The sequence below is a fragment of the Macrosteles quadrilineatus genome, unplaced genomic scaffold (assembly GCF_028750875.1).
Source record: "Macrosteles quadrilineatus isolate MER2022 unplaced genomic scaffold, UCM_ALF_1.0 Scaffold_3__2_contigs__length_128488019, whole genome shotgun sequence".
Taxonomy (NCBI): Eukaryota; Metazoa; Arthropoda; class Insecta; order Hemiptera; family Cicadellidae; genus Macrosteles; species Macrosteles quadrilineatus.
In genome coordinates, this window is record NW_026542596.1 from 42,494,641 (window position 1) to 42,507,930 (window position 13,290).

At 35.5% G+C, this 13,290-nt stretch overlaps 1 protein-coding gene across 1 annotated transcript; it reads left to right on the forward strand.

The window, feature by feature from the left end:
- Positions 1-2,893: 2,893 nt before the first annotated feature.
- LOC128990114 (facilitated trehalose transporter Tret1-like) lies at positions 2,894-12,649 on the forward strand. The gene is made up of 3 exons (XM_054412368.1): positions 2,894-3,165; positions 5,469-5,630; positions 11,399-12,649. Exons 1-3 carry the CDS (start codon positions 3,105-3,107, stop codon positions 12,595-12,597), a joined length of 1,422 nt encoding a protein of 473 aa, XP_054268343.1. The 5' UTR covers positions 2,894-3,104; the 3' UTR covers positions 12,598-12,649.
- The last annotated feature ends 641 nt before the right edge of the window (positions 12,650-13,290 follow it).

A 13,290-nucleotide genomic window follows, 5' to 3' on the forward strand; every position in this document is an offset into this window, starting at 1 on the left:
TAGCTCAGTATCAATTAGTAATTTTACGTGAAAGTAAAGTACTTTAAAGCATTTTACAGATGTTACGGTATCCCTAATGATTTTAAAACTTAACATAACATCTTTACCAATTTCTTTAAGGATGAATAAATAAATAGTCACGAATGACTGAATTACTCAGCAAATCGTGTATAAAAGTAGGCTACACTTTACACATTAGAGGATTGAGTTATTGAATGCTGTCAACCAAATAATGCACCCCGCTCTCTCCCCCATTAATTTGTGTTTCGTTACAATTATTTTTATCGTAACCTCTATAGACCTGATAAGTTTTAAACAAATTTAACCAACTAGTATACATGTTGAAGAAACATTCAATACTTCATAATGATAAGTTTAAAATTATAGTTTGAAAACCATATATTTGTTGTAGGTCGGTTATTTTACGTTAGTAATAAATTTATTTTGTAAAAACCTATTGACATTTATTTAAGCCCCATAATACCGTAGTAGATTTAGATCTTGAACTAATCTTATGAAGTATGAGTAAGCAAAATATTTACTTAAGTCAGCAAACAGCTATAACTGTACACATATAAACGTTGATGTTTTCAATACTCATTATAGCATATAAACACAATTAATTTTCCTTTTGTGTTGTTTATAATATTAGCGAATTTCCCTATAGGGAAGTAGCTATTACCGTAGGTGGCACGGTAAGACCTATATATATATATATATATATATATATATACGTCCGTGAACGCGATAACTTGAGTAATTTTTTTCCGATTTTGATGAAATTTGGTTTAAAGGTGTAAAGCGGGATAAACTTGAAGGATTTCACGAACCAGCATGATCGGACCATGGGAACGGGGCTTTACGGGGGGTTTTATGGGGTAAAAATTTGTTTTTCTCACTTTTGACCCTCAAAACACAAAATTTCCCAATTTCTCTTTAGACCTTTTTAAAGAGCTTAAAAAAACAATTAATTTAGTATATAAAAGTATTTTTGTTCGGTTAATAGTAACGGAGAAAATTAAAAAAATTATAAATTTAAAATTCCCATGTTATTCTTATGGAGAATATTATCAAATGTTGTAGTTTGCTTGTTTATGGATATATTTTGTATTTTGATCAAATTTATTTATTTTGTACTAAGCTATCAATATTTTACAAAAAAACACACTTTATTAGTTTCCTTGTAGCAGCAAACCTACGTACTCGTTAAACCTAATGTTATTAAAATATATTTAATTGAAAATCAATTAAGACAAAGGAAATTCGCTAAGTCGGCAGGTTTGCTGCGGCGGGGGTATCATTTTTTCTGCTGTTCTTTGTTTTGTTAACGAAATTCTATTCTATATAAGCATAAAATAGTCATGGTCGTATTGCATAATAAAATTACATTCTGTTGGTCATTCAAACTGGAATCTCTGTTTTATTTTTCTTTAACATATTATTTTACTGAACAATTTACAAACCTGCGTTATGCAAATATATTTAATATTATGTCCTCTTCTGGCGTGGAAGCGGTGGAAGGAAAACAGGATATTTGTGATGGTGCGGGCAGCGCTGTTAACAACCGTACATACATTTTTTATTGTATCTATTTATAAGTACAGTATAACAATTTCTATGTTTGAACCAATCAGAATCTTTATGAAGTCTATAAGAGATATTGGCCAAAGGACCAGCTGATCGCCTTATACCATTTACAACTTAATGTCACGTAAAAAAGCCCTGGAAAAGTAATCAAGTTATTTCACAGCCTACAACGGCTCAGCAGTAAGATGTGAATACTAATGAATTGTTGTAGTTGGCTGCAGTTGGTCGTAAGAAGGGCAATTTTAACCTAATTGAAGTCAGTTAACTGAAGCAATAACAGATGTAAATCTGCAGCGAGTTGCAGTTAGTACATTCATTTAACAATGTGTGTTGTTAACGTTGTCTTATTATTTGCTTGTGTCATAAAGGATTACATGTTGTTTTTCTATTTAGAACAGTTTAAAGGTTAATTCAAAACCTTTTCTCTTACTTGCATATTTATCCTCACATACATTTTGATGTTATTTATCATCCTGCAACAAAATGTAGTTTGAATTTATTTAATTCAAAACATTTTTTGTACTTTTCGGTTATTTTGCTTATAAAGGCTTCGAATTGGTCAAATCGGCCAAATTGGTCAAACAAAAATACATATTGCTAAATGTTTCCTAACATGTCGGCACAAAGTTTATTTTAACTCCTGCAACCCAATTACAGAGACGACTATTAAACATTAAATGTTAACAAAAAACAAGTATATATTGGATATTGCGTATACATATTGCGGACAATACATAGACATTTAATATTGTTATAAAGTTTTTGATAGGCAATATGCTTATGTTTTTTTTTTTTTTTTATTGACTTTTAAAAAGGTTTTTATGACTAAGTCAACAATATTATTTTAAACGATCATCATGTTTCTGAAGTATATTTTAAATAGCAATACATCTATACATTGTACGATATATTAACTATACGAACTTCTGTAAAAAAAACAAACCGTGTGCAAACACCTATTTTATAAGTGGATTTTTTCAACGAAAACAACTACATTAGTAGCTTTATAGTCAACAGCAAACACAATGCAATTGAGTGACACATTGCTTGCTCTTTCTTTACATCTATTATAGTTGAACAAAGGTGTATTTATACAGTTTTCTGAGTTCACACTTGATAATAATTCCACAGACATTCAGTTTCCACGTTTCTCTTTTTTGGGTGTCATTTGTAAAACCACATGACGAGATCGTTCCTGAAAATGCACAGTTCAACTTTGTGTTATAGTTTAGAATAAGTGTATGAATGTGTTTTGCCCTTCAGCTTGAAATTGTTTGTGTTTTTATAGACATGCAATTTCTTGTACTTAATTCAAATACTCTGCAGTATGAAACAATTTAATCTTTTAGCGTAATGTACTGTATATACACAGTGTTAGCAAACCTTTTAAAGTGCTGTCACGAGCGAGACTTTTATCAAAAAGATTGTGTAAAGTTTTTTTACAATGTAACAGCTTAGATCTTTGAAGAGGATTTAACAGTTTTGAAGAATAAATTAGATCACTGAATAGTTGAGATATGTTCTTCAGCTCACCAGAAACCAGAGGCAACTTTCGTCAAGCATGGTCTGCAATCACTGGTAAATACTATTTGACATATCTTAATATACTGTTGCCTTTTTTTACTTGAGTAGTTTAAATGTACAGGGTGATTACTGGGAAACGCATGTTTTTGACTTTCGTAGTACATAAGGAATATCGTTCGGTTACGGCCGGAAGTTGTTTAGCTGTGGAGGGGGAAGTGTGCAGTTTCAATTTTTGCCAAGATGTGGGACCTTGAACATCGTACGTTTGTCATGCGTCGATATTACGCAAATGGTGAATTTTAACATTGCACGGCATGGTGCTATCCCTGATCGTAACACGATATTGCGTTGGATACATAATGTTAACTCAATTGGATCTCTGCTTAAGAAGAAACCTCCTAGACTGGCAAGGACAGTTAGTACCCCTGAGACAGTTGAAAGAGTGCGCCTTGCAACAGTTCAGAGTCCTAGCCGCGACGGCAGAGCAGTGACAGTGAATCCACAACGGTACCTAGAAATGTTGGAAGAATATTTCTTGCCGGAACTGTGCCATCAACGTGTTGAGATACGTAATGACGTATGGTTCCAACAAGATGGGGCAACAGTCCATAGGGCTCGCATTAGAATGGAATTCCTTCGCCGAACATTCCCTAAAAGAGTTATCTCACGTTTTGGTGGTGTCACTAGGCCGAGCGCTCACCAGGTCTTAAAATTCCAGATTTCTTTCTATGGGGATTTTCGAAATGTCGAGTTTACATAAACAAACCAAAAACAATACAGGAACTTAAAGAAGCTATTTGCCAGGAAATCAACACCATTCCTAGAGATATGATAGCAAAATCCGTAGCAAATTTTTAGGAACACCTTCAACACTGAATCCAAGCAGAATGCGACCTGTAAAATTAACAATGTTCTCTAACCACCACCTTAGAGATGTAATTTTTAAATGCTAAATTGCAAGTAATTTTATTCTGAAATTGCATATTGTGTACACTGTTTTTCCACTCATAAATACATTTTTTGCTCTGAATAACCTGAGTACTCGTTATTTAAAAAACATGCGTTTCTCGGTAATCACCCTATATATTAATAGTTTTTTGTTGTATTGATGTTTCGTTGTTGTAGTAAATCATGTACCACTTCGTACTTCCTACGATAACGTTCTAATACTGAGGCATTGAAAAATCACAACTGGTACGCACAACAACAAGGTGGATCTGGTAAAATAAGATTAAATGTTCTCTTTGCTTAGTTAAAATATTCTACGTGCTAAAATATATCCATGAAACATATTAAATTTAATGGCAGTATTCTTGCTATTCCCATCAAGACCCAATTTTGTTTCATTCAAACGTGGAACAATGACGTACTGGTGCGGAGTCAAAAATATTTACTAACATAAGTCTAATACTGCCAGAATATCTTTCTGAAAAGTTGAGACTCCATTTTCAAATGGGTTTTGTGATTGGGCAGAAAGATACATTCTACCTTTACTTTCTATTCCCTTACATAGTATATAAAGAATGTATATAACTAACAAAAACCATGGTATAACGGAAAATCGGATTTTCACACAAACGGATCAAACATTATTGATTCACATTTAGTATGTTACGGTCCTTTTAACTCTAAACATAACTGTACAACCTTCATCACTGTAAAAATTAGGGTTTAAATATTGCAACTCTTGTGATTTTCCCCATAACGTATCATAGTTAGTCCCACCCCTTACTCGTGATAAGGTTGTTGACTAGCTAATCGTAGAAAGTTTATGGTGGCATTTAATGGAGGTAGGTAAAAGTTTGGAAATTGCCAAAATTTCAACCAAACGTCTTACATTCATAGTTTACTAAGATACTTAGATATTTTCCTTACTAACTCTCTGTGAGAATAATTGTACCTCTACAATTGGTCGAACTAATTGACTGAAGGAAATGTTTGCCCTACTTAATTAGTACAAAGATTTATACTATAAATTGTATGGTTTACAAGTTTATTCTTACTCTTGTTTTCATATTACACTTGTGTATATTGTACCATTTAATGAGTCTGTGGCTCAGTCAGTAGCGAAACGGACTTTGGGCCCAAGGCAGCGATTCCGTGAGTTCGGATCCTGGCATATACTGTTATCACTACACTTATGCGTACTATTCACACTTGTACTTATCTGACTCACCTCTTTGTTTGCTGAATACGTTCATCGCACAGGTCCGTTAGCCTATGTGGACGGGAAAATGTACGGTTAAAAAAAGCAGCCAACCATTTTTATTAAAATTTTTTCCTCGTTTATATACACCTGTTTATATACATTACGTTTATTTCCATATAATGAAGGATGGTCATTTTCTCCTTTCCAGTGAACATCGGCATGATGTGCGGTGGGGAGTTCTTCGGTTGGCCGTCCCCTGCATTAATCAAGCTGAGGTCACCCGACTCTCCCATTCATCTTAGTGTCTCAGAGGCTTCTATCATGGTGTCTATCATGTACCTTGGAAACATCATCAGTCCTATACCAACAGGTAATACCTGACCATGGATATAACCATAACCTCCTCAAATACAAGGCCGTGGTGAGACAAAAGCGGCAACGCCGCAACCCCGTCCCACCGAAACAGCTGTTGACTAATTCATAAAGGAGCTCCTATATGGCCGGTGCGACGTTGCCACACACCAACGCCAAAACACAGCCTTGTGTAGTCATTTTAAATCAAAATTTTCCCATTACCTAACAAAAACTCTTATAAGCGTAAAGTTGGTACGTATATTGAGTTTTACTTCCGAAATAACATACTAAAAGTCCTCGAAAAAAAACTTGTGCTACGGCCGCCATCTTGGAAAATGGCGTCCAAAAACCAGTTTTTCCCCGATTACTCAAAAACTATTCATCCTATAAAAAAACATTAAATAAAAAAAATGTTCACAAAAAAAAGAGCTACAACTTTTGTGCAAGTCATATTTCGATATAATTAACCGTTTAGACATAAAATGCAATATTTAGAAAATAAATTTGAAAATTCATAAAATACATTAATTGCTATAAAAAAGTTTTAAATAAATGATTAAAAAAAATATTTTATTATTTTAAATTTAAAAATTTGAATTTTCATACCAGTAACATAACTTCTCCTTTCAATTTATATTTGCTGTGTCATTTTGAATGGTAAACTGCTGGTGCTTTCGTTTAAAGACTACCATAATAATTACATACTGAGTTCATAATGGTACAAGGATGGGATTTGGTATGAATGTTTTATTTACCTAGTGGAATAACATAACAAAATCCCTCGCAAAAACACCTATGCATTGGTAATTATCTTAGTAAATGGATATTGAAATTTACCAAATGATTAGGACATAATTAAAATGCTATCAACAGTGGATTTATACTCTTTACTCAATCAATCCAGTATCCATGGGAGCTTCAAGAATATGGTTTCCTTACTAGGAGATATCTGCATCGCATGTAGTCCTTTAAAACGGATTGGATCCTCGCCCTTTCCCAAATGGTTTTCTAAGGAGCTTATTAATATGGTGATACAGAAGAAAATAGCACACAAGCGTTATAAACTAACATTCAATCCAGTGGACTACTCACACTTCAGCGATTTGCGTGAGGCTTGTAGGATTCTCAGTCGTGCATGTTACAAAAGTTTTCTGAACCATGTGGAGACATCAATTCCACATAACCCCAACAGCTTTTGGAGCTTTGTTCGTTCCTCTGGTGGAGCGCCTGGGATTCCATCCAGAGTCTCTCTGTGTGACCGCTCTTCGGAGGATCTGCAGGAGAGGGCAGACATGTTCTCAGAGTATTTTTCGACGGTGTTCTCACAGCCTGTAGTCTCATCTCCATCCTTTGACTTCAGTACTTCATCCTCCTTGGCACGGATTTCTTTCTCTATACCCGAGGTGTTGAACGCTCTCCAACAACAAGACACTAAGAAGGGTGCTGGTCCAGATAACATAACACCAGCTTTTCTCAAGTTTTTCAGTGAGACTCTGGCAGGGCCCCTGACTATTCTCTTTAATCTATCCCTCCAGCAAGGAGCAAGGAATATTTCCTGATATCCTCAAAATTGGACACATCGTTCCCATTTTGAAAAGTGGTGATCCGTCAAAGGTTGAAAATTACCGCCCTATTACAATTCTCTCATCCGTGGGGAAGATTTTTGAATCACTTGTCCTTTCTCGACTCAAGTTTTTCTTTAAGCCACTGGTTTGCCCTAGTCAACATGGTTTTACCTCTTCTAGATCCACGGTGACTAACTTGCTGCTTTTTGAGGAAAGTATATTATCGGCTATGAGAGCAGGGAAGCAGCTGGATGTGGCCTTCGTTGACTTTGCTAAGGCTTTTGATAAGGTAGACCACTCCATTCTGATATGTAAACTGAAAGCCTACGGGATTCATGGCTCACTGCTCTCCTGGCTTACTGATTATCTAATGGATCGACGCCTAAGAGTGAAATTGCCTGGTTTGCTCTCCAAAGAGTTTCACCAAGTGTCAGGCGTTCCCCAAGGTTCCTTACTGGGTCCATATTTATTCATTGTCTTCATAAATGACATAGTGTCGAGTTTGCAAGTGGAAGCTCTGCTCTTCGCTGATGATGTCAAAATTTTTACGATGGTCTCCAACCAAGATGATTTTTTACGACTGCAGTCTAGTATTAATTGTATCATGGATTGGTGTAGAACAAACAATATGAAACTAAACTTTTCTAAGTGCTCTGTAATGACCTTCGGCCGTCTACGCTGTCCTCTGCTATTCCAGTACACATTGGAAGGACAACCATTAGAAAGGGTGTTTTCCATCAAGGATTTGGGTGTTACCTTTAGTGCTGATCTATCCTTTCATGAACATGTTTATGATCTCTGCAAACGATCTCACAGGCTATTGGGATACATCTTTAGATCTACTCGTGGAATGACAAGCCCTGTTGTTTTAAAAACACTATATTCTTCCTTTGTACGCCAACTCCTAGAGTATGCCAGCCCAGTTTGATCCCCTTACCAAGTTGGTTTGACTGACGAGCTTGATGCTGTGCAGAGGAAATTCCTAAGGTTGGTGGGAGTACGACAGGGGCTTCGTTGGACGGAGGTTCCACTTGCTGATCCCCAGGCTGACCTCCATCTCCATGATCTTCAAGTCAGACGTGAAGTGGCAGATGTAGTATTTCTCGCCAAGCTGATCAATGGCCTGTTGGACTGCCCAATGCTTCTCACTCAGGTGGACTTCCGCACTCCATCAGTGACCCAATCTCTGGATCTGTTCGGCAGGAGGCATCATGCACGTGGTTACGACTTTCACAGCCCACTTGCAAGAATGATGAGGCTTGGGAATCGATTCTGCCACACAGTCGACTTTTTCCACGAGAATACTTCCTCTGTTCGTAGAAGAGTTCTCGAAGCCCGTCACACCATTGAACATATCTGAAAAGTCTTATTGTTGCTGTTGTTGTTAATGTCATTTGTTGTTATTTGTTATATTTATTTATATTGTTTGTTATATTTATTTATACTATCTAATAAGGAACTTCCATGTGTGCCTGATAGCTTTCTAGAAATTCTTCTTTGTGGTATGTCAATAGTTTATTAATTAGCCACAGTGTTGTTGTTGTTGTTGTTGTTGTTGTTGTTGCATCGTTTGTTATTACTACTATTTATTTGCTTGTTATGTTATGTATTTGTTAGCACTCAGTATCCATGATTTTTTTTAGTATGTAAATAGTACCTAGCCATCTTTCTTGTATTGAAATGTATAATGGTTTTGCCGTTGGAATGAAATAAAATAAATAATTAATTAATTAATATATTTAGGGTGTTTTTAAAAGAATGCCGGGATTTCAAACGGTCATTGCTCGGGGACTATTTAAGATAAGTAAATGATTTAAACGTCAAATTGAAGAGAAAAGAATAAGGTTTTTCTCATTATTTTATACAATTCAAAATGATTGAATAAAATTCAGATTTTCATCAATCTTATATGAGCGTAAAAATGGCAAAGTCTGTACGGTTAAGGCGGTCGGCGGGTTTATCTGATGTCTGAACTCAATCTTTTTCGGCACAACGACTCTACCTTTTATAGATAACAACCTATTTTGGTTTGTTCAACTGAAGACTTCGTCGGGCAATCAATTTTTTCGGGCTTCTGAAGCAGAATTGTCGGATTTCTTAGACTATGTCATCGCTTGTTTTTAGCCGGCCAGGTGAATGTCTTTTCAAAACACTTCGGTGCCATGAAACTCTTTAAACCAGCTTAAAGTTTCTTTATCATCAAGTATATTTAAATTTAGTTTAATTTAGCAATAGATATAAACTATGCGAACCACAGATTGCAATCTGTGTCTTCTGTTGTGCCGTAAACCGTCGTACTGGCGTCAAGCGTATGAGTCACAATAGCGGCCTACCACCGCGCACCTGTTTTGCACATGCCAAGGCCAAAGTTTCCTCCCTTACTACAAGGGAAATAAAACCTAGTTATTTTAGCTTCAATTTGACGTATAAGACGTTTAGTTACCTTGAATAGTACCCAAACAATTATCATTTAAAATCCCGGCTTTCTTTTAAAAACACCCTTTAAATCAGTGGAAATATGTTAATATTGTATGTAGTAAAAAACAACACCCTTTAATACAATTAATTATTTTAAATTCAAACAATTATCATTGTATCCTGTTACATAATTGCCCCATCCTTATTCATCATCAGACTGAAGTTGAACTGCTTGCAAAGAGTTTCCACGTTATTATTATTATGCTAGTTTATTATGGTAGTCTAGCAACGACATTTAAAATTTAACAGAAATTATAAATTAAAAGGAGAAGTTATGTTACTGGTATGAAAATGTTCAGAACATTCCCATTTTTAAATTTAAATTAATAAAATTTTTTTTTTTTAATAGTTTATTTAAACTTTGTTATGGCAATTAATGTATTTTTAAAAATTTTCAAATTTATTTTCTAAATATTGCATTTTATGGCTAAACGGTTAATTATATCGAAATATGACTTATACAAAAGTTGTAGCTCTTTGGTGAACATTTTTTACATTTAATGTTTTTTATAGGATGAATAATTTTTTAGTAATCGGGGAAAAACTGGTTTTTGGACGCCATTTTCCAAGATGGCGGCCGTAGCACAAGTTTTTATTCGAGGACTTTTAGTATGTTATTCCGGAAGTAAAATTTAATATACGTTCCAAGTTTTACACTTATAAGAGTTTTTTTAGGTAATTTCTCAAATATGACTAGACTATGTATTACAAGGGGCTATGGATACATTCCATCCCAGTGTTAATACTTTAATATTTTAATACTTTTCAATGAAATGGCGACCATATAAAATAGGTATTTTAGGCCAAGTATGAATGGAGATGAGTGTAGGACGAGTGGCGCGATCTTGTAGTCTTCTTAGTGACTAACGCTGACATATTCTTTAGACACAGCTGTTAATTAATATCCCATACAGCTATTATGGCTACTAATGGACTTACAGTTTATAGTGGAATCCGAACCACATATTGGCTTGGTATTAACGAATTGGTCTAATTATCAGGATAGTAATGCGGATAGTCGTAGTACTCATTAATGGGGACGTTAAGTAAACGCCAGTTGTACACAATTTACATGTATGTAGTTACATAGAGCCAACAGTAAAACTTGAATTACTGTTTTCGGACGAACATGCACACTTTTTAATATTTTAACCAAGCTTAAGTGGATGGAGAGTTTAAAAGCCTCACCTCAGCACCCGTAGTTGCCTAGTTCAGAAGAAAGTAGAATATTCCGAATGTACTCGTAGCTATTTCTTCGTCAAATGTAAGCCCAGTTGGTTCAGTAGTTTTTACGAGATAGAATTAAACACTTTTACACACATACAGACAGACATAAGGTTTAAATATAATAGTTGAAATATAAATTTTCTGACTCTTACGAACAGTATTAGACATGTTTAAAGAATAGACCTGTTAGTAACAATCTTTTGTTCGGGTAATGCTTGGTAATAGTTTTAACAGACCAATAATTTTATTTTCTAGTGCGTATATTTCACTGTAGGCACAAAAGCTGTAGGCATATAAAATGACTTCATGGCTGTAGTTTTTTTTACGGAACACATTTTAAAAGTGTAGGTCTATCGATAAATACCTGTTAGGATCTAATTAAATTTTTTTACATCATGAGAAAAACTTGGCATCCAATATGCTGAAACCTAGGTCACAACAAAACTACTTGTATGACTGAAGATATTTAAATCGTTATTAGTTACTAATTACTTGTTTTTCCTATTACTTTCAGGCTACCTCATGGACCATATTGGCCGTAAGAAGTCGTTAATCATCTGCAGTATTTTACCCGTAGCCTCTTTGCTTCTCACCTACTACGCGAGGTCAGTAAGCCATCTCATCATTGCCAGACTCCTAGCCGGGCTCTGGATAGGAGTCATTACCACCGTTGCTCCGATGTATACGGGAGAAATCGCCTCACCCAAGATTCGAGGGGCGTTGGGTAATCTGTTTTCCCTTAACGCGTACTCAGGAACACTGTTCATCTACATCGTAGGTGCCTTCGTGTCATACAAAACTCTCCAACTCACAGCAGAAATAATTCCGATATACTTCTTCATCACACTCCTAACCGTTCCAGAGTCACCTTACTTCCTCTTGAGACACGGAAACAGACATGAAGCAAAGAAATCTCTGCAATGGCTAAGAGGTGGAGTCTCCGAGGAGGTTTTAGAAAGAGAAGTAACATCGGTTGAAGACTACATTAGCAAACAAATGGAAAACAAACATTCCGTAAAAGATATTTTCACGTCAAGATCAAATAGAAAAGCATTCCTTATTGTGGAATTGTATGCAATATTCGTCAAATTTGCCGGAGTCAATTTAATCATGGCGTACAGCTCTGTGACTCTCCCCTCGTCAGCGTTTAAGCACTTCACGCTCTCAGAGTGCTCTATAGTCCTGGCTGCTACCTGGTTCATCTGTGGAATCTGTTCAATGTTCATGGTTGACCGCTTCGGCCGCAAGGTCCTCCTGACTTACTCGTCCCTGGGTTGCAGTTTCTTCCTCTTTGTCGCTGGCCTGTGGTTTTTGCTGAATGAAAAGACCAGGATTGAAGTAGAAGATTACAGTTGGATTCCGTTTGTATGCTTCATTTTCCACGGCATCATCTACGCTCTAGGTCTCGGTCCTATTGGTGTTTCCATCAAAGGAGAACTTCTGCCTGCCAACATCCGTGCGTCGGCGTCTGCGATCACCACTATCGTATTTGCGCTGACTTCCCTTCTGCTCAACCAAATCTATCTCCCAGTCACCAATTATGCTGGAATGTACGTGAACTATTGGATCTACGCTGTCAGTTGTCTCTTGTGTTGTATTTTTACTCAGTGCGTGTTTATTGAAACTAAGGGCAAGACTCTGCAAGAGATACAGGAGCAGTTGGAGGGCAAACATGTAAGAAAAGAAGACCATCAGCACGAGTGTAGAGTGTAAAACTGTTTAAAACGCATTTCCGAGCGTTTTGAGATATTCAACTAAATTTCTAGGCTAGAAACTTAACGTAAAGGTTTCTATGATGAACACTTTTGATTGTTGAAAAATGTTTTTGAAGCAAAAAAACTATAAAAATTATTTTATTAATTCAAAAATGTATGTGTTAACATAAAATGGTTTACATTAGAAATACCCCTGCCGCAGCAAACTTGCCGACTAAACGAATTTCCATTTGTCTGAATTGATTTTCAATTAAATCTATTTATATAACATTAGGTTTAACGAGTACCTAGGTTTGCTGCTATAAGGAAACAAATAAAGTGTGGTTTTTGTAAAATAATAGCTTAGTGTAAAATAAATAAAACTTGCCAAGTTTGATCAGAAGGCACAAGCCAAAGAGCACACAGAATACACATAAAACACACAATATTTAATATCCAGAGAGGACTCGAACGAATAATTGTGTGTTTTATGTGTCTTCTTTGTATTCTATGTTCAACCTGTCTTTACAAATGTGTCATTACAAGCTACAGACAATCTGTAAATTGTTACAAAAAAAGTTTACTTTTTATAACACCGTTTGTAACATTATTTATTTTTACAAACACACTTGTGTACATCATGATATATAATTTGTACTACAAATTTGTTTACCTTGTCTAATTTTCAATTAAGGTACTGTATACTTTTTAA